Source organism: Narcine bancroftii, chromosome 2 (genome assembly GCF_036971445.1).
Source record: "Narcine bancroftii isolate sNarBan1 chromosome 2, sNarBan1.hap1, whole genome shotgun sequence".
NCBI lineage: Eukaryota > Metazoa > Chordata > Chondrichthyes > Torpediniformes > Narcinidae > Narcine > Narcine bancroftii.
In genome coordinates, this window is record NC_091470.1 from 10,757,565 (window position 1) to 10,780,406 (window position 22,842).

The 22,842-nt window shown below is 43.4% G+C and overlaps 1 protein-coding gene across 7 annotated transcripts in view; it reads left to right on the forward strand.

Moving 5' to 3' along the window:
- The window catches only part of ttll5 (tubulin tyrosine ligase-like family, member 5), a 1,011,501-nt gene that overhangs the window by 80,701 nt on the left and 907,958 nt on the right, over positions 1-22,842 (forward strand). For all 7 annotated transcript variants that reach the window (XM_069915842.1, XM_069915845.1, XM_069915843.1 and 4 more), the window contains exons 10-12: positions 12,479-12,580; positions 17,110-17,201; positions 17,496-17,603. In XM_069915842.1, the coding sequence (XP_069771943.1) occupies positions 12,479-12,580; positions 17,110-17,201; positions 17,496-17,603 (302 nt within the window). The remainder of the gene's footprint in view (positions 1-12,478; positions 12,581-17,109; positions 17,202-17,495; positions 17,604-22,842) is intronic.

A 22,842-nucleotide genomic window follows, 5' to 3' on the forward strand; every position in this document is an offset into this window, starting at 1 on the left:
GGATGTCCTCCAGCTCTATTGCTAATAACAGGGGTGAGTGATCCAATAACAATCTAGCTTTATATTCTGTTTTCCTAACTCTCCCTTGGATATGGGCTGATAACAGGAACAGGTCAATCTTGAGTTTGTTTTATGTCTACTCGAATAATATGAGTATTCCTTCTCCTTTGGGTGTTGTCTCCTCCATATATCCAAAAGTTGCATTTCCTGCATCGATTTAATCATAAATTTGGCAACTTTGTTCATTCTGCTAGTCTTTTTTCCAGTTTTGTCCATCTTTGAATCCAAATTAAGGTTAAAGTCCCCTCCTATCGGTATATTCCCCTGTGTATCTACAATCTTCAAAAAGATATCTTGCATAAACTTTTGATCCTCTTCATTAGGTGCATATACATTGACCAAATTCCAGATTTCTGAATATATCTGACATTTTAACATTATGTATCTCCCTGCTGGATCTATTATTTCCTCCTCTTTTTTGATTTGTTCATTTTTTTTTAAATTTTTTATTTTTCACACCATAAATCACATTAGCCATGATATACACTTTTTCTTTTTCACACATATACAGTGACTTTTTCTCCCCCCCCTCCTCCCAAGCCACCCCCCCACCCCCCCCCCTCTCATCCATTTTAGGTATACAATCTAGGTTGCATTAAGCCAGTCAGACAATGTTGTCATTCAACAAAAATACACCAGAAATTCTACTGAGTCCATTCTTTTCTTTCCTTCTCCTTCCATCAACTTAGGTGTTCATTTTTGTTGATTAATATAGCTACTCCTCTGGCTTTTGAATTATATGATGCTGCCGTTACGTGCCCTACCCAGTCTCTCTTTAATTTCTTGTGTTCCACTTCAGTTAGATGTGTTTCCTGCACAAATGCTGTATCAATTTTTTCTTTCTTCAGTAAATTTAACAGCCTCTTCCTTTTGATTTGGTTATGTATTCTGTTAATATTTAAAGTCATATAGTTCAACATGGCCATTTCAAACTTTGTTTACATCTCATTTCCACTTCCTCACCACCTCCTTTCCCCTTTTCCCCATTTCCATTTCTCGGTTTTCTTTTTTTGAATGCACTGTATGACAACACTTCTAAAAGATAAAATATTTCCACTATTCCCACATCTAAAATTCCCTTAACCCCAAATGTCCCCCCCCCCCCCCCCCCGAGTTTCCCCTTGTCGGGCAACCACAGCTCCCCTCTCTATTTGGATTGTGAACTTGCTCGCAAGTGTCAACTGATTTCGCAGTGACTGTTATTCTCTCCCACCCAACACCCTCCAGAAAAGACTTTTATCTTCACATATAACAAAGTTCACCCTCTTTTTCTTTTTTAATTTATTATTAATTTTTTTTAACCCGTCCTCTTTTTTCCCCCCCTTCTCCCTTACTTCCCTTTTCTTCCCTCCTTTAGTTCTTACTTATACATTATCTTTATTTCTTTATATGTAATTTGTTGTTGTTCTTGTTACATCTCTTCATCTCTCTTTCTGTCTTGCAGGCATTCTGCAAATTCTCGTGCTTTCTCCCGATCCGAGAACAGTCAGACAATGTTGTCATTCAAGCCTTCATCAGAGGGCTTTGCTGCCCCGGATAACTATTTTAAGCACCGCTGGATATCTTAATATAAATTTATAGCCTTTCTTCCATAGGATCGACTTTGCTGCATTAAACTCCTTCCTCTTCTTCAGGAGCTCAAAACTTATGTCTGGGTAGAAAAATTTTTTTGACCTTTGTATTCCAGTGGTTTTTTGTCTTCTCTAATTTTATTCATTGCCTTCTCCAATATATTTTCTCTTGTTGTGTATTTTACTAGAATGGATCTTGGTTTTTGTTGTGACTGTGGTTTCGGGGCTAATGTTCTGTGTGCCCTTTCTATTTCCATTCCTTCCTGCATTTCTGGCATTCTGGAACCTTTGGGATCCATTCTTTTATAAATTCTTTCATATCTTTGTTGCCTTCATCTTCCTTAAGGCCCACTATCTTTATATTGTTTCTCCTACTATAGTTTTCCATTATATCCATCTTCTGAGTTAATAACTCCTGTTTCTTCAACTCTTTTGTCACTTTCTTTCAATTTTCTTTTGAAGTCGTGCACTTCCATTTCTACCGCCATTACATGTTCTACCACATTTTCTAATCTTTTCCCTACATCTGTTATGACCAGCTCTATTCTACTCACTTTTTCTTCTGTACTTTTCATTTCACTAAATTCTAGTGTCAGCCATTCTTTTAATGCTTTCATATGTTCTTGAGTTTTTTTTTTATCTCTGTACAGTCCATTCATTTTACCTCCGATTCCTCAGTGAAGAGATTGGTCGTCTTCTTCTTCTTCTTCTGTGTCTGCTCTTGGGTTTGTGTCTTCTATTTCTCTTCCTTGTATCTGTGTTTCTTCTGACTTTCTTGTTGAGTTGCTTGTCTCATTTTGTTGGGTATTTTTTTTTCCATGATGTCTTGATGTTGGTCCTCTTCTTCTGGGTTGGTTATCTGTTGTGTCTCTAGTTTCCTTTTTTCTTTCTCACCCCTCCCGTTCCCATTCTTTTCTTTATCTTCCAGCTGCAGCCCTGCTGTCAGGCCTCTCTCAGCTATTCGTGCGGTGGAGTTTCACTCCACAGCTGGTTCCCCCTCCCGTTGGTGTTCTCCTTGTCGTGCGCAGTTGCGTACCCCTGTTTGGTTCCGTGAGCCATTTTTGCACTCCTGCGGTTAGTGGGTCGCGACCTTGTGGGGTCTCCACTAACCTCGGGGAGTGGGCTCCTCTTTCTAAGGTGGGTCTCTGCTTTTTCATGCAGGTAAGCCCTTCACCTTTCTCTTCTGGTGTCTGTCTTTCTTCTTTCCTTCTCATTATTTTTGGCTTTTCTTTCTTAGGTGACATTTTCTCCACACCTTTATCTTTTATTTGTTGTGATTTGTGTGTCTGGGGCTTTGCTTTTTCTTCACTTTTTTCCTCTTTTCTGGAGAGAGCTGGTATTCTCCCACCGGCCACTACTCCATCACGTGACTCCTCGATAATAAGGAAATTCTTGTGGAAAGGGGGGAAACTGAGGGTAGCGTTAGATAAATTAACAGAGAGGTATAACCAAGGTGGTTTGCAGTTACCAAACGTTAAAAATAATTATAGAGCCGCACAATTAAGGTAGTTATCAGACTTTTACCAGACCAAGGAAAAACCAGATTGGACTAAGATAGAACTAGATAAAATAGGGGATAAGGTACTGGAACATATACTTTATAAGTGGGATGAAAAGCTGGTGCAATATAAAAACTCATCAGTACTGCATCATTTACTATATGGAAGAAGATCCACTTAGAAAGGAAAAAAACGGATTATCAAATACCAAAATTGTTACTGGCGCAAAATCAATTAATCCCTTTTACAATAGATAACCTTTCCTTTAGAGAATGGGAGAGAAAAGGGATCAAAAGAATAGAATTTTTTTTTTGGGAAATAATTTATTAACATTTGAACTGTTGAAGTACAAATATGGAATAACTCATGGTACAATGTTTGCATATCATCAACTGAAAACTTATTTAAAGGATAAATTTGGAAAGAGACTGAGTTTACCTGAAAGAAGCAGCTTTGAATATGTGATTACAGACATAATTATAATTAAAAGATTTATAATGAAAATGTACATTAAGCTGCAAGATAAGGAAAATGATGAAATAAGCTATAAACCTAAACAAAAGTGGGAAAAGGATTTAAACTTAAAGATAAAAAATGATGCATGGCAAAAGTTATGTTCTGAAACTATGAAGAAAAATAAGCACAAGGTTACGCATGATTCAGTATAATTGGTTACACAGGGTATATATCAATCCTCAAAAATTAAAAGAATGGGATCCATCATTATCAGATAGATGTTTTGGCTGTAAGAAGGAAATGGGAACAACAGTACATACAATTTGGGCATGTATGAAAGTGAAATGTTTTGGAAAGATCTAAATCAGATATTAAATAAAAGTAAAGAATTAGGCCTCAAATTGGGTAAAGCACAAAAAAGATTTATTATGATAGCCTTAGAAGTAGCAAAAAAAAATATATAATGTCAACTTGGAAAACAGAAGAGAGCCTGAGAATACAGCAATGGTGCATGGAAATGAATAAATATATTCCATTGGAAAAAATAACATAGTTTAAAAAATAAAGTCACATTATTTGAACAAATTTGGGAACCATACATGGAACATAACAGAGAGAGCTTGCCTCGGACCTCCACCCCCTAAAATGATAAGAAGACAAAATGACTAGATTCAGTGTGTAAAAGCAGATGACGCATTTTTCTTGTTTATTTTCCTTTGTGTGAAGATATTGTTTCATGGTTTTATTGCATTGTAACATATAACATTACATAACATAACAATTACAGCACAGAAACAGGCCATTAGGCCCTTCTAGTCCGCACCGAACCAAACACCCCTTTCTAGTCCCACCTCCCCGCACAATGCCCATAACCCTCCATCTTCTTCTCATCCATATACCTGTCCAACCTTTTCTTAAATAATACAATTGACTCCGCCGCCACTATTTCTCCCGGAAGCTCATTCCACACGGCCACCACTCTCTGAGTAAAGAAGTTCCCCCTCATGTTACCTCTAAACCTCTGCCCCTTAATTCTTAACTCATGTCCTCTTGTTTTAATCTTTTCTCCTCTTAACGGAAATAGTCTATCCACATCCACTCTGTCTATCCCTTTCATAATCTTAAATACTTCTATCAAATCCCCTCTCAACCTTCTACGCTCCAAAGAATAAAGACCCAATCTGTCCAATCTCTCCCCATACTCCAGATGCTTAAACCCAGGCAACATTCTGGTAAACCTTCTCTGCACTCTCTCCACTCTGTTTATATCCTTCCTATAATTAGGCGACCAGAACTGCACACAGAACTCCAAATTAGGCCGCACCAACGTCTTATACAATCTCAACATCACCTCCCAACTCCTATATTCCATGCAATGATTGATAAAGGCCAGCATACTAAAAGCCTTCTTCACCACCCTATTCACGTGAGTTTCTACCTTCAGGGAACGATGTACCGTCACTCCTAAATCTTTCTGCTCTTCTGTATTCCTCAATGCTCTCCCATTTACCACGTATGTCCTATTCTGATTCTTCTTACCAAAATGAAGCACCTCACACTTATCAGCATTAAATTCCATCTGCCATTTTTCAGCCCACTTTTCTAAGCAGCCCAAATCCCTCTGCAATCCTTGAAAACCTTCTTCATTTCCACTATTCCACCTATCTTAGTATCGTCTGCATATTTACTAATCCAATTCACCACCCCATCATCTAGATCATTAATGTATATAACGAACAACAATGGGCCCAATACAGATCCTTGAGGCACACCACTGGTCACCGGCCTCCAACCTGACCGACAATTATCCACTACCACTCTCTGGCCTCTCCCTTTCAGCCAATGTTCAATCCATTTGACTATCTTAAAATTTATACCTAAAGACTGCACCTTCCTAACTAACCTTCCATGTGGTACCTTATCGAAGGCCTTACTGAAGTCCATATAGACAACATCCACTGCGCTACCCTCATCCACATTCCTAGTCACCTCTTCAAAAAATTCAATCAGATTGGTCAAACCTGACCTTCCTCCCACAAATCCATGTTGAGTCCTCCTGATCAGACCCTGTCTATCCAGATGTTTATAAGTACTATCTCTAAGAATTTTCTCCAGGCTTCACCTGCTCCATTAATTTATGTTGAATATTTATTGGTTTTGGGGGAGAGAGGGTAGGGGGGAAAGAAGGGAGAAAATGCCACTGTGAATATTTAATGAGAAACGTTTGTATATATTTTGGTTGAAATGGTTCACAGTGTGAAAAAAAAATTATTTAAAAAAAACAAAAAATATGTGGTAATTTTGATTGGAGACATTTTTCCAGTCCTCTATATTTTTACAAAGTGCTTCAAACCTGGCAATGAGAACAAATTTCACCAAGTGTGCGAGAGAAGGTGCATGTGTGTGATATGTGCATTGTGTAGCTGACTGCTAATTCTTTTGTCAGTTTCATCTCACCTGTTGAAAACTTAATTTACTAAAATTTATATGAGGGTAAATGTTGGGAAATTCAGGCCATTTGTCCAACCTGCTACACTGCCCAAGTGCATTCCAGGACACCGTGTCCAACCCTCTGCACTGCCCTGACACTCAAGGACACCGTGTCCAACCTTCTGCACTGCCCTGACACACAGGACACCGTATCCAACCTTCTGCACTGCCCTGACACAGCAGGACACCGTGTCCAACCCTCTGCACTGCCCTGACATACCAGGACACGTACTCCAACCCACTACACTGACCTGACAGTTGATGCCAGAGAGTGGAATATGCCTCAGGGCACTGGGTTGACGTGGCATGAAACATTTTTGCAGTGTCTGCAGGTTTCCTCTGGGTGTTCATTGGAGACATTGTGGTTGTGACAAGAGTGAGTGATATTTGGTTCTTTGCAGACATGACAGAAACTTGATTCTCAAATACAAAGCCTCATTTTTTTATTGCTTGTTCAACGCAAGGTGGCAGCACCTTTCAGATTGTGTGTCAATAATCAGTTCAGTATATTTCAGGCAAGAAACAGAACCACAGTAGTGTACATTAAATTACCGCAATGTGCCAAGACAGAAAAAGGACAGATGAAAGGATAGATAGATAAATATTCACAGTCACAGTAGGGGCAAGATAAAAGTGAAGTGTCAATAGTGCAGACATCTTGTGAAACTGAGGTGTTATAAACTAGAATTTATGGTTAGGGGAGTTGGGGAGGTTCAAGAGCCTGCTGGCTGCTGTATAAATACTGTTCTTGAACCAGGAGGTGCTGGACTTCAGGCCTCTGTCCCCTCTACCTGAAGGGAACACAGGAAGAGGTTGTGACCAGGCTGATAGGGGTCCTTCTTGAGGCAGGATCTCACATAAAAACCTTCAGTGGAAAGAGTTTGTTGGAGCTCATGGTGGACTTTGCTTGGGAGCCACTATCTTTCCAATCTCGATTTTTCCTGAACCCAACATGCAAATGGCATTGTGAAGAAAGGACATTCGAGCCTCTACTACCTCAGGAGTTTATGGAGGTTTGGTATGACATCGGAAACCCTGGCAAACTTCTCCACATGTTGGGTGGAAAGTGAGCTGGTCAGCTGCATCATGGTCTGGTGTGGGGACACCAATACCCCCAAGCGTAAAGGCCTCCAAAAGGTCGTGGACATAGCCCAGGACATCACAGGCAAAACCCTCCCCTCCATCGAGAACATCTACAGGGAACACTGCCATCGGAGAGCAGCAGCAATTATCAAGGATCCGCATCGCCCAGCACACACTCCGTTTTTGCTGCTGCCATCAGAAAAGAGGTTTTGGTGCCACAAGGTTCAGGAACAGCTGGTACCCTCCACTCAATCAGAGACTCATTTAAGGACTGCATTTTATTGATTTTTTTCCCTCTCTGTATTACACAGTCAGTTGTTTACATTTATTTGTTTGCATATGTACGTTGTATAACGTTTTTTTGCATTACCAATAAGTGATGATTCTGCCTCACCCGCTGGAAAAAGAATCTCAGGGTGTATGTGATGTCATGTATGTACTGTGATCATAAATCTGACTTTGGAGAGGGTGCAGAAGAGGTTCACCAGGATGTTGCTTGGATTAAAGGGCATTAACCACAATGAGGGGTTGGAAAATAAGAAAATCTGCAGAAATTCACAAAATTGCTGAAGAAACTCAGCAGGCCATGCAGCATTCATGGGAAGTACAAGGTCATCAACCTTTGGGCCTGAACCCATCCTCAGGAATGTGGAAAAAAGGCAGATGCCAAATAAAGGGTCTGAACTAAGAAGTTGGGCAAACTTGGGTGGTTTCTTCTGGAGCATCAGAGCTGGGGGGAGACCTGATGGAAGTTTATAACCTAATAAGAGTCGTGAATAGTCCTTTTCCGAGGATGGAAATGTCAAATGCTCGAGGTCATAGTTTTAAGGTGAGAGAAGATGTACCTTTAAAGGAGATGTACAGCATCATGGCCAGTGCAGGCACACTGGGCTGAAGGGCCTCTTCCTGTATTGCTCTATGTTCTGCAGCTGATCCTTATGTCATCACTATTTCCTGCATCAACTTTATCTCTCAATTCTCTTCTTTGCTTTTTGTTTCTTCGTTTTCTCTTCCTTAGATTCTTTTTCCTAACAGGGATAAATGACAGCTTTATTTGTCAATATTTGTCAGTTCATGTTTTATCCCTATTAAAAGTAGATATTAGCTGTTCATCAGCCCTCTGGCACCACATCTTTTTCTAAGGATAATTAAATATGTGCAGCAAAGAATCTGTTGTCTTTTTCCAAGATTAATTTAAACTGCACAGATTAAAACCATCTGAACTGAGGACTTTGAGCTCTGAGTTTGATTAGTTTATGTAATGTATTCCCTCAACTATAAAATGTCTTCATATCAGTCCGCATCTCACTGTTCACTGCCGTGTCCACCAGTTGTGGCTGCCTCAGAAATACTCAGCTAAATAAGGGTTTGATATTTCTGCCCTCTCTGTATTGCTGTCTGTGGTGTTGTCCCACTTGTCCCTCAGTGATTCAATTTGGGTGGCATGGTTAGTGTAATGGTTAGTGCAACACTATTACTGTGCCAGCGATACGATGCCATCTCTAAGGAATTTGTATATTCTCTCCTTCACTGCGTGGATTTCTTCCCTCCCTCCAAAGTGTATCAGGTTGTAGGTTAATTAAAAAAACCATATAACAATTACAGCACAGAAACAGGCCAGTTTGGCCTTTCTAGTCCATGCTGAACACCTTCTTCCAACATGTCCCATTGATCTGCACCTGACCCATAACCTTCCACACCTCTCTCCTCCATATACCTATCCAACTTTTCCTTAAATATTAAAATAGAGCCTGCATCTACCACTTTGGCCGGAAGCTCATTCCACACTCCCATCACCCTCTGAGTGAAGAAATTCCCCCTCATATTTCTCCTAAACTTTTCCCCTTTCAATCTCAATCCACGTCCTCTTGTTTGACTCTTCCCCCATTCTCAATGGAAAATTATCTGTCCCCCTCATAATTTTAAATACCACTATCAAATCACCCCTCAATTTTCAACATTTCAGGGAATAAGTCCCAGCCTGCTCAACCTTTTCGTATAAAATCAAACTCTGAAACCCTGGCCACATTCTCGTAAATTTTCTCTGCACTCTCTCTATTCTGTTTATATTCTTCCAATAATTTGGTGACCAAAACTGTACAGAATATTCCAAATTTGGCCTCACCAATGCCTTATTCAACTTCAACATGATATCCCAACTCCTGTGCAGTAAGGCGACATGGGTTTACTAACCTTTTCTTATCTTGACAATCCCTTTCATCTGGCAGACAAGGGAGGTACTGTCAGAGTCTGGCACATTGACCTCTACCTTACAGAGGCTAATCGGCAGCTCTTCGAGATTCCTTTGGACTGTGACCCCACTTATACACATCGGGCCCCATCTTCTGGTCTAATACAGAACTCATGGCGTCAGAGGAGATTTCCCTTCCACAACCTCTAACCTCACGGTGCCCTAACTCTGCACTGCCTACTCCAATCTTTTACCCAAGATACATAAACAGGGTACTCTGGTTGAGTCATTGTTTCTTCCTACTCTAGCTCTACTGAACTTGCTTCTTCATGCATGAATTCCATCCTGTTTTCCTCATTCCCTTTTGACACATCTGAGGCACCTCTCATCCCCATCGCCATTTCTATAACTTCTCAGTCTGTTTCCAATTTAACATGGGCATCCAGTCTCCATTCACCATCAGGAAAGTTTCTGAGCAGGCTTGATGGGCCAAATGGCCTACTATTGCTCCTATATCTTGTTTTCTTGATACCCTCCATTTTGTTCTTGACAAGCGGTTCCCCTCTAAAACTCTCAAGTGCTTGACAGAATTTGTCTTTGCCCTCAATAACCTTCTGATTAGTCCCATTTCCAGAGATCGAAGGGATAACCATGGGCACTTGCATGGATCTCAATAGGAATGCTTTAACACAGAAACAGCCCCTTCAGCCTTTTTAGACTGTGCCAAACTAATTTTTGGCTAGTCCAGCTGACCTTGGTCAGTCCATTGCCCTCCATTCCCCCATCCATGTTCCTCTTCAATGTTAAAATTGACTCTGCATTAGGGAGTGGAGTGTAATGGCATGAGGGAAGGAGATGGAGGAAAGACTCTCATGGGGGGAGTAATTTAAAGCCCGAAAATAAGAACTTTTCTAGAACATACCTGTAATGTGCTGGGCATGGCTGGTAGAAGAAGGAAGACAGCAAAAACCAAGTTAACAGAGAGCAAAGAAATGATCAGAATGGACAATGTATGGCCAACCTTAACACTGGAGTCTGGGGCTCAGGTTCTGAGGCCCCCATGGACGGCGCAGGTGATGATCGCCTTCCTGAAGCCGGCAACAGTGTCTCCACCCCAGGGAACTGAGGAAGATGGCACTGGAGCCATTCAGATATATCTCTGGAGGAACATCAAAACCCCCGCGTATGCTTGAAAAGGAACAACAAGCTTCTGAATAGAGATTCAACAGCGTCACTTTTAGCACTGGCAGAATTAGGGAATTACAACTTGGAACAGAGCAGACAGAAACACCTGGTTTTCTTTTTGACAGGTAGTGATACAGAAGAAATGGAAACCAAGAATTGAAGGAAGATGAAGAGCTTGAAGAAAGTCAATGTTCAACTAGAAAGAATCTTCCTTCATTAATTTTAAGCGGTTTACAGAGTATGCGAAGGGATGTGAAGGATGTCAGAACTGATATGATGAAGTAGGCAGCAGAAGTTAATAAAGTTAAAGTTCAGAGAGTGGAATTGGATGTGCAGATTGTTAAAAGTGATGTGAACATTTGAGTGGACAGAGTTGAGAGGGTTGAAACTTCTGGAAATGTCTGGGGAAAAACAAAAGAATGAATTGCTGGAAAAGATTGATATATTGGAAAATCACAGTAGACATAATAATGTTGTTGGTCTTTGAGAAGATTCTGAAGGAAGTGAAAATCCTGTGGAATTTTTTCAAAAATGGATTCCTAAAGTTCTAGGTGAAGAAAATTTTCCTAATGGAATTGAATTGGAACCTTAAGAAGGAAGCCACTGCCAACTCAACCACCCAAGGGCCACATTAGCTAAATGCTTACACTATCAAGATTTAAAAAAAATATTGAAGGTAGAGGTCCAAAAGGCAAGACAAAATATAGCACCAATGATTATTGATGGAAATAAAATGTTCTTTTATGCTGATTTGAGCAAGGTGGTGGAGGATAGAAAAAAAGTTTAATCCAGTGAAGGAGATTCTTTGGAAGAAAGGTTACAAGTTTACATTCAGACACCCACCCAGCTACATTAAAGGTGTTTCTGGACGATAATCAATACAGATTTTTCGTGGCACCTAAAGAAGGAAGAGTTTTTGCAGAATCTTTTCCTTCAATTAAAGATCATCAAGGAGTGGGAGGTTCAAGGAGAGATAAATACGAAAGAAAATGGTTTAAAGGTGAAAGATGAATGTATTGGGGGAACTTCACTCAGAGAGAGGTGGAAGTGTGGAACGAGCTGCCATCTGACGTGGTAAATGTGGGCTCACTCTCGTCTTAAAAATAACTTGGATAGATACATGGATGGGAGAGGTCTGGAGGTTACGGAATGGGTGCAGGTCAGTGGGACTAGAGGAATGATGCTTCAGCACAGACTAGAAGGGCTGAATGGCCTGTTTTCTGTGCTGTTGTTTTCTGAAGTTCTATGGTTCATGGGTCAAATTTCCCAATATCAGCTCATCCAATCCCTGGTGCAACCCTCTCACACTCGCCATCCACTTACTCCTTTTGTCCACCTGCCCATCATCCCCTCCCCCACCTGGCTTCACCTGCCCATCATCCCCTCCCCCGCCTGGCTTCACCTGCCCATCATCCCCTCCCCCGCCTGGCTTCACCTGCCCATCATCCCCTCCCCCGCCTGGCTTCACCTGCCCATCATCCCCTCCCCCACCTGGCTTCACCTGCCCATCATCCCCTCCCCCGCCTGGCTTCACCTGCCCATCATCCCCTCCCCCACCTGGCTTCACCTGCCCATCATCCCTCCCCCGCCTGGCTTCACCTGCCCATCATCCCCTCCCCCGCCTGGCTTCACCTGCCCATCATCCCCTTCTCCATCTGGCTCCACCTATCACTGACCACTTCCACTCTCTCCCCCACATGTTCCCTCCCAGCTTTGATGAAGGATCTTGACCCAAAACGTCACCTTGCACTGTTTGCCTCCACAGATGCTGCTGAACCCATCATTTTGAGTGTCGTCCCTTTGTCAAATATATCTTATTTGTTTTGTACCTTAATTTGATAGTTGCTCTTTGCTTACTTTTGCTTTCTCATAATTGCATGAATGTAGGAAGTTTTTCTGAAATATGGGAATATGTTTGCAATGTATACTTTCTTTTTTAAAAGGTTTGCCACAGTGAAATATGATCGAGGTACAAGGAATATCAAGAATCAGTTCATGCATCTGACCAACTACAGCATCAACAAGAAAAGCCGTGACTACGTCAGGTAATGAATGACTCGGCCTCTACACTGTCCAGAGTGTGGGTAGCAGGATGGGATAGGGAGACCTTTACATTGTCTAACCCATTCTTTGTGTGTTTTAGACATATTAATTACATTTAAAATGTGATCCCTACTGTCCAAGATGTACTCCAGCCCATGCTGCACCCAGGGCTCCAGACAGCCAGTGGAGCCCCCTCTCCAAGGACACCCGGGCATGGACATATCCACGGAAGAGGAACAGGCAGTTGGTGTGGGTGGAATTCTTGACAGCCTACTGCCTGTAACCAGGAACAGCCATTTTGGCCATGGCCAAGGGGCAGACCAATGAGGAGCTCCCCCGACTGACCCTTGGCTCCTCTGAGCGTGGGTGTCACGAGGAGTGAGGGATCCACTCCTCCTTGCTGGATGTTTAAATATCAGGTGAAGGAGGCTGAGGAGCAGTCTCTTGAACTCCTCAAACACAGGCTGCAACCTCTCAGTCAGGACTGACTCAGTAGTCACAGAAAGGGCGAGTGCCTGGAGAAGTCATGAATGAACATAAACCTGCACTGGGCACCTCCCTGCAGTCCTCTCCACCCTAGGTCTCTGAGGTAAAGGAGTAGGATTCCCACACACCGAGCCCTTCCTGAAAGAATGCCCCTCCCCTTCTCCTGGCAGCGTGAACTGCCATGGCATGTCCAAACAGTAGGGGGCTCAGTGGGTGAACCAGCAGGAAGTCCCACCATAAGTGAGCTCCTTCCTCAAGGCCAGGAACAACAGCTGCTACAAAATAAATGAATGAACTTGTCTGTTGTCATGTGCACCAAGATACACTGAATAACTTTGTTTTGCATGCTCTCAGGGTAATAAAGCTATGTACTGCAACAGACAGTGCAAGAATCAAAACAACAGACCACGTAATAGTTTTGCAATAAAACAGAAGTGTAGGGTGTAGTATTAAAGAGAAAAGTATAGTTAAATCGAGCAAGGCATCAACTTTTATGAATGAGTGGTGAATTCGAGTTTCCTTTGTCATGTAATAGTACAGAACTTGTTCTTCTTTTCTTTGGCTTGGCTTCGCGGACGAAGATTTATGGAGGGGGTAAATGTCCACGTCAGCTGCACGCTCGTTTATGGCTGACAAGTCCGATGTGGGACAGGCAGACACGGTTGCAAGGGAAAATTGGTTGGTTGGGGTTGGGTTTTGGGTTTTTCCTCCTTTGCCTTTTGTCAGTGAGGTGGGCTCTGCGGTCTTCTTCAAAGGAGGTTGCTGCCCGCCGAACTGTGAGGCGCCAAGATGCACGGTTTGAGGCGATATCAGCCCACTGGCGGTGGTCAATGTGGCAGGCACCAAGAGATTTCTTTAGGCAGTCCTTGTACCTCTTCTTTGGTGCACCTCTGTCACGGTGGCCAGTGGAGAGCTCGCCATATAACACGATCTTGGGAAGGCGATGGTCCTCCATTCTGGAGACGTGACCCAGCCAGCGCAGCTGGATCTTCAGCAGCGTGGACTCGATGCTGTCGGCCTCTGCCATCTCGAATACTTCGACGTTAGGGATGAAAGCGCTCCAATGAATGTTGAGGATGGAGCGGAGCCAACGCTGGTGGAAGCGTTCTAGGAGCCGTAGGTGATGCCGGTAGAGGACCCATGATTCGGAGCTGAACAGGAGTGTGGGTATGACAACGGCTCTGTATACGCTTATCTTTGTGAGGTTTTTCAGTTGGTTGTTTTTCCAGACTCTTTTGTGTAGTCTTCTAAAGGCGCTATTTGCCTTGGCGAGTCTGTTGTCTATCTCGTTGTCGATCCTTGCATCTGATGAAATGGTGCAGCCGAGATAGGTAAACTGGTTGACCGTTTTGAGTTTTGTGTGCCTGATGGATATGTGGGGGGGCTGGCTGATGGAGGACCTCAGTTTTCTTCAGGCTGACTTCCAGGCCAAACATTTTGGCAGTTTCCGCAAAATAGGACATCAAGCGCTGAAGAGCTGGCTCTGAATGGGCAACTAAAGCGGCATCGTCTTGTAACATCGTCTTGTAACATCGTCTTGTAACATCGTCTTGTAACAGAACTTGTAACATGCACAAAACTGCCTTCTGCCTGCCATAACGCACCATTCATGTCGCCCAGTGCCCCTTACAGAAAGAGAAGCAAAAGGGAGTTCCCAAGTGCCCATAGATTCACGTCCAGCTCTCCCTCAGCCTCTGCAGCTGCACAGACTCCTGTTCGATCCATCAGCCACCCGAGCTCCAGATCCAAACATCCAACACGTTCAAGAAGTCTTCGGCGCCTGAGGCCCTTTGTGAGCCCTTTTTGCCCTCAGCACCCTCTCGAATCCCAGCTCCGATCCCTGCTCGCCACGAGCCAGTCTCCAGCAGCCCGCAGCCTGTGTGGGTCCCCGACCACATTGCCCACAGTCTGGTGTGGATCCCTCAGCCACTGAGCCCCTCACTGGTCCGCTGCTGTGGTCACTGTCCTGCAGGGTCGTCTCCTCTGCTTCTTCTCGGGGGTGGGAGGGCAGTGCTCTGCCTGTATCTGGTGTCCTGTGCCAGTCTGCTGCTCCCCAGAGTCTGAAACCCTTCTCAAGAATCTTATAACAGCAGGAAAGAAAGTATCCTTGAATCTGGTGGTGCACATTTTCAAATTCCTGTATTTTCCATCCAATGGGAGGAGATTGTGACTGGGGTGGGATGGCTCCTATAATACGTAGGCTGCTTTCCTGAGACAGTGGGAGGGGTACGGAGCTAATGGAGGAGGGGTTATTTGCAAAATGGCTTGACCTACATTGATCATTCTCTGCAATCTTCTGGGCAGAGCAGTGACCAAACCAAGCTGATATCTGACCTCCAAACTGATAGATGTAGTTAGAGCAATATCTGGCCTCACAGTCACAGTGACTGAGTAAAGCAGTTTTGTGGGCACTGGTTTGTGATTAGATTATTTCACTTTGTTGACATTGTGCCAAGCAAAATACAATTGGCATCCAACCAGAAGTTAAAACATCATGGTATATACAAATAAAAACAAGCGCATAAACAGTTCGAAACGTACCGACAGTACAGTGTGGGTGTAGTACCACACTCAGTGCTGTGATTTAATTGAAGGTCACAGCCTTGGGGGGAAAAAAATTCTTCTTGAGCCTGCTGGTTTGAGAGTGAAGGCTCCTGTAGTGCCTACCAGATGGAAGAAGAGTAAAAAGTCCATAGTTTGGGTGAGAGATTATTGTAGAAGAATTTTGAGAGAGAGGGTGGGAACGGAGAGGAAGACTGAACCTGTGATTTTTTTTTTTTTGCTGGTTCATGGTCCTTGGGGTGCATCTTCTGAGGTAGTCCCTATCCATCCAAGTCAGCTGAGGGGTGCCAAGATCTGGCCTGAGTGCAAATTTTAACAAATGTTCTTCAGTCCATACCCAAATCTTGGGAATGAAATTCAGTATGAGAGTTTATTGTCATATTCATAAGTACAATGCACTAATGCACTGACATTCTCACTTGCTGCAACCACACAGGTGCAAAATGGGGGACTGGGGAGGCTCGCGAGGGGGCATCACAGTTTTCCTTTCGAAGCAACGTAGAAGACATTGGGCTCATCCAGAAACAATATTTTGCAGTTCAAAGTCAAAGTTCAAATTTATTGTCAGAGAACATGCATGATCCTGAGAACCTTTCCTTTGCTGGCCAGGCAGAATTTTCGCTCATCCGTAATGCAAAAAGCTGTACTCTTAATAAAAGGTACATAGGTAAAAAAGAGAAATGTAATTGATACCTTTTAAGAAGTGATGACATGCAAGCCCTGCCACAGCTCGTGAGTGTTTATCTGAGACTCCAGCTGAGTCCCATATTGTCTTTTAACATTGGTAATGGCCTTGTACACTTCCTCTCTGTCTCTGAATCGAAAGTCACGGATCTGATCAATGGGATGCTGATCTCTTGGTTCATCCATGGTTTCTCATTAGAACATATCTGGATATTCTTCGTCGAGATGCACTGATGCATCATTTACTGATCAAGTCGGTAACACCCATGGCATATTCATTCAAGTCCCCTGTTGAACACGGCCCAGTCCAGCGATTCCATTTTCGAAGTTGCTCTTCTACCTCCCCAGTCCAGTTCTGTGCAGCTGTCTCTCCCAGTGCAGTTACTACCTTGATGTTGTTACATGACAAAAGTTATTTTTAATTGGCTGCAGAGGGATATCGTGAAAGAAGCTGTATTTGGGCAGTTAGAGTAGCAGTCAGTACATGGCTATTATAGCAACAGCGACCTGGGTTTCAATCTGGTGCTGTCTGTAAGGAGATTGTAAGTTCTCTCTGCGTCTGTGCGTTTTCCCTGGGTGCTCTGTTTTCCTCCCAGCCTTCAAAAACTTACGGGGATTGTAGGTTGATGGGTGTATTTGGACAGCATGGGCTTGTTAACATCCTGTGTCTAAATTTAATAAACCTAAATTCATTCTTTTTGCAGCCCTTGCAACACCGTGTGAAGAAATAGCAGTGATTGGATATGCAATGCACTGCACTGGGGAATGTGCTAATCATCTGTGGTGCTGTCTGTTCCAGTTGTGATGACCCGGAAGTGGAGGATTATGGGAACAAGTGGAGCATGAGTGCCATGCTGCGGTACCTGAAGCAGGAGGAAGTCGACACGACCTGTGAGTGGCTCCTTTTGAAACCTTTGCCCCACGGGGACTCCATCCACTCTCCAAAAGCCTCCAGGGGTGCGAGCTGTGTTCACGAGTGAAGAACTTGGAGGAAGACTTTCCTGAGGTGTAGGTGGACTCCTGTTTGGGGGGGGTTAGTTGGGGGTGCGCAGACCCACATTGGTGTCAGGACTTCAGGTAAAGGGAGAGGCAAATGGCCTCACAGGGAAGGAAGGAAAACCCTATTTTGTGGCGTGGGGTCTTGAAAGAGGTCAGTTCCATGGTTGTCTCCTCTTCCTTCTGTAGCATTGATGACTCAGATCGAGGACCTCATCATCAAGGCCCTCATGTCAGCAGAGCTCCCCATCGCCTCTGCCACCAAAATGTTTGTGCCCCACAAAGGCAACTGCTTTGGTAAGTTTTGGTCACCCTTGACAATTTCTTGTCCATATTTGACATGAAGAAGGAGCATTTATCCCAATGAGTGTATGCTAACTCTTGAGGCAGTTCCATTCCTGACAATCCTTTCTCTCTTACATGCCCATTCCCCTTTGATTCTCCTGAATCTTAAAAACTAAGAGCGTTTGCAGTGACCAATTAACCTAGCCACTCACTTTTATACATACAGACATATATACAGCATGGTAACAAGTTTTTTCAGACCACGAGCCCATCCTGCCCATTTACACCCAATTAACCTACAACCCCCGGTATGTTTTGAATGGTGGGAGGAAACAGGAGCCCTCAGAGGAAACCCACACATACATGTGGAGAATGTACAAACTCCTTACAGACAGCGCGGGATTCAAACCCTGGTCCTGATCGCTGACACCATAACAAACACTGTTACAGTGCAACACGCACTAAATGCTGCACTAACCGTGCCGCCCTTGATTCCTTACGTAGAAGGAATCTGCACCCAGGGGTAGCCCAGGTGGTTACAGCAACGGCACCGGAAGAGGGGACTGAACCCAGGTCGCTGGAGCTGCACGTCAAGTGCAATAAGGAGAAGAACTTCTTCAGGATAGGGTGCTGAGTGGAGTTAAACAAGAAAGTGCATTAGCTCTGACACGCCCTGCTGCTGAGTACCTGAAGTTGTGGTTTATGAAAGTAAGAAAAGCCGAAATTAACTGAGGGCTGTTCAGTTTTCATGAATTATTCACTTATCCCACTTTCATGCTCTCTCTTCAGAGTCTTACAGAATCATTCTGCCTCTCCCTCAGCTGATTAGGGTTCCATGACTACTTGCTTCATCCCTAGCTCTGGCCCACCTTCACCTTTGTAACCTTATACACTTGGGAGTAGATTTGTGGCTAATGATTGTCTTGACCCATGCACACGCAGGATTTAATATGAAGTATTTCACTGATGTCCTGAAGAAAAGAGATCCTGCTGCCCTTTCCCCAGATGCTTGCCTGTTAGTAGTGTAGAGGGACAGGGATCTTGGCATTGAATCCCACAGAGACCTCAAGGTGGCTGTGCATTGATAGAATGGTTAGGAAGATGTATGATATGTTGGCCTTTATTAGTCAGGAGATTGGGTTCAAGAGTCGTGAGGTAAAAGCTGCAGCTCTGTAAACCTCTTGGAGTATTGTTCAGTTCTGGTCAGATCATTTTTGGAAGGTTTTGGAAGCTTTGGGAAGGGTGCAGAGGTGATTTACCGGGAAAGGTTGAGCAAAATGGGGTCTTTCTCTTGAGAGTGACAGAGGATGAGATGGACGTAATAAAGGTGTATAAGATTGAGAGGCCTAGATAGAGTGGAGAGCCAGCACCCGTTTTCCAGGACAGCCAAGGCCAATTCCAGAAGAAAACTGTTTAAGGTGAGTGGAGGAAAATTCAGGGGTAAGCTCTTGCATAGAGAGTGTTTGGTGGTTGGAATGTATCGCCAGGGGTGGTGGTCGAGGCTGGTAAAATAAGGACATTCAAAAGTCTCAGACAGGCACATGGATGTAGGAAAAATAGAGGGTTATGGGTGTGAGGGAGGGAAGGGTTAGCTCAGTGGTTCTCAACCTTTTCCCCCATTCACATACCACTTTAAGTAATCCATAAGTGTTCTGTGGTTAGTAAGAGATTACTTAAGGTGGTATGTGAGTTGGGGATGGTGGGGGAAAGTTGAGAACTACTGGGTGAGATTGTTGTGGAATAGATTTATATATGTTAGCATAACATTGTGGGCCGAAGGGCCTACACTGTACTTTCTGTGTAATGCAGCAACCAGAATTGCTGGCATTCTTCCAAATGTGGCTGATCCAAAATTTTGTACAGCTGCAACATGAATTCCTCAGTCGATGCCCTGACTGTCTAAGGCAGGCACGTGTACGTCTTCTTTATTGTCGATCTACTTGTGTTGCCCTTTTGGGAGCTGTGGACGTACGCCCCAAGATTCCTGCGTGCATCAATGCTCCTAACTATCCTGCCATTTGCTGTACACTTTCTTCTTGAATTTGACCGCCTGAACTCCAAAACCTGAAGTGCAAAACCTTCCGCCTGTCTGGGTTAATCTCCATCTGCCATGATGCTATATTTTTTTGACAAAAGGTTGGATCTGTGATATTATCTAGTATAGGTTTTTGCAAAGGCCAGGTTATGTTGATTTAATAATAAGTAATGACAAAGACTTGTAAACAGCCTGATGGCCCTTGAAGTTTATCTGAGAACAGTCATACTATAATTAAGTACTTGTTCAAAAGGGGAGATGAGAAAAATCTACTTGCGTTCATGATCTTGTGAGCCATCCAATGGGAGAGATCACTTGATAGAGACTTAATGGGCCAAATGAAAGAAGATAAAGTGGGAGTTAAAAAATAATATGTACAGAAACTATTTGTATCCCTAGAGGAAACCTCCTGCCTTGGAGTTGAACGAGCTGTCACTGAGTCAGAGCTGACAGGGCTAATCCCAACATGGCAACTGCAAAACTGAACACTTTACATCTGGTGATTTATGGATAACATCAAAAGTAATCATGAAAGCTTCCAGAGTGGAGTAAAAGGACAGCACACCGTACCCTTCTTAACCACTCTATCCACAGAATGGAGTAAAAGGCCAGCACACCGTACCCTTCTTAACCACTCTATCCACAGAATGGAGTAAAAGGCCAGCACACCGTACCCTTCTTAACCACTCTATCCACAGAATGTAGTAAAAGGCCAGCACATCGTACCCTTCTTCGCCACTCTATCCACAGAATGGAGTAAAAGGCCAGCACACCGTACCCTTCTTAACCACTCTATCCACAGAATGTAGTAAAAGGCCAGCACATCGTACCCTTCTTCGCCACTCTATCCACAGAATGAAGTAAAAGTCCAGCACACCGTACCCTTCTTAACCACTCTATCCACAGAATGGAGTAAAAGGCCAGCACACCGTACCCTTCTTAACCACTCTATCCACAGAATGGAGTAAAAGGCCAGCACATCGTACCCTTCTTCGCCACTCTATCCACAGAATGAAGTAAAAGTCCAGCACACCGTACCCTTCTTTACCACGCTATCAACTTGCATGGCAACTTTGAGAAATCTGCGTGCTTGGAACCCAAGGTCCCTCACTTCCTTGACACTGTTAAGAATCCTGCCATTAATCCCATACTTCGCCTTTCAAGATTGACCTTCCAGATGGCATCACTTCACACATAATTTGTATTGAATTCCATCTCCCAGTTTTCTGTCCAAATCTGTATCCTGTCTATTTTCTGTGGTAATTTAGGACAACCTTCTACATTATCCACACACCCCCAATCTTTGTTTCATCTTCTGCCACGTCATTTATAAAAATCACAAAGATCAGGGGTCCCAGAACACATCCCTGCGGAACTCCACTAGTCACTGACCTCCAGGCAGAATACGTTCCATCTGCTACCACCCTCTGCCTTCTGCAGGCAAGTCAATTCCCCATCAAGCAGACGATATTCCATGACTTTCCGAATGAGCCTACCATGGGGAACCTTGTAAAGCACCTTACTAAAATGCATATACATGTCTTCTACTGTCCTACCTCATTTCCCTGCTCTTCACATAAATGTAGATTGCCTTATGCTTACTCCTTTTTGCAAAGACCTTTTTGTATCTCCTTCTGGTTCCACTAAGCCTTTTCTTAAGTTGCTTCCTGACTACCCTGTTATTGTCAAGAGCTTTTCCTGATTTTTGTTTCTTTAAGTATGCTTTCTTCTTGACCCACTATTCCATCTCTCTTGTCAACTAATGTTCATTCACCTTGCCATCCCTCAGTGGGACACATCTATGTCGAACCCCATGCAAGTGATTCCTAAATGTCTTCTTATTCTGCTGTGCATTTCCCAGAGAAATCTGTTCCCAGATGTCACTTCTGAGTTCCTATCATAATTAGTCATCTTCTAATTAATCACTTTTCCATATCATTGCTCCTATCCTTGTCCATAGCACTGCTGAAGGTCGGGGATTTGTGGTCACTGCCTCCATAATGCTTGTCCACCGAGAGGACTGTCACCTAACCCTAACCTGACCAGGTTCATTACCTCGTACTCGCTCCAGTATGGTCTCTCCTGCAGTCGGCCTGTTGTAACACTGTCAGGAATGCGTCTTGGACACACTTGACAAATTTTGTTCCATCTCACCCTTTTACAATAAGGACTTTTCTTGCTTTTGTTAACCCCCCCCTCACCTCTTCCCCCAGATCTGACTCTCTCTCTTTTCCCACTGTCTCTTTTCACATAGACAAAATCACATCATATCTAATTAACACCTTCTGTTGGTCTGGACTCCTCCCTCAGCCAGCACTGTCACTCTTTTGAGATTTCCTGTTTATTACTTATTCTGTGTAGAAGGGCTCAGGCCCAAAACATTGATAATATATCTATTTCCTATGGACACTGCAAGAGTCACTGAGTTCCTCCAGCATTTCGGTGTGTTTTTTCACTGAGGAGGGACCAATGAATCTGACAATCAGATGATGATACTGATCTCATCCTGTCACGAATATTTCCTTTTTCCTTAGTCCTAATCATCCCTCTCTCTACTGTCTCTACACTTAAACTTAGATTTGTGAAAGATCTTTGGCCTGCAATGTACATTGTTGGAACAAAGGATGAGAGGTGAATTATTAGAGACATAGATAAGACAGACAGCCAGTGTCTTTTTCCCAGGGTGGAAGTAGCAAAGACCAGGAACATCCATACGAAGTGAAGGGAGGGAAGTTTAGGGGAGACGTCAGGGGTAAGTTTTTTTTACACACAGAGTTGTGGTGCTTGGAATGCCTCGCCAGGGGTGATGGTAGAGGCTGAAACATTAGGGGCATTTAAGAGACTCTTAGTCACATGAAAGAAAGAAGAATAGAAGGTTACAAGATCTGAAGGGTTTAGTATTTCTTTGGTAGGAATATATGGGTTGACACAACATCGAGTGCCAAAGGGCCTGTATTATGCTGTAGAGTTCTATATTTCTTTTTCCACATATACTGCCTGACCTCCTGAGTATTTCCAGCATTTTCAGTACTTTTGATGGGCCGAATGGCTTATGGTCTATCCAAAGTAATTGTTCTTGGTCTTAAAATTTTCAATTTCAACTTCTCCCCTTCCTAACCTAAACACAACCTTGACCACAACTTTTTAGAGCATTTTGTGAAGAAATTCTTCTAGGTTTCTGCTGAGTAGCCCAATTGTCTATTCAATTTGCTTTCG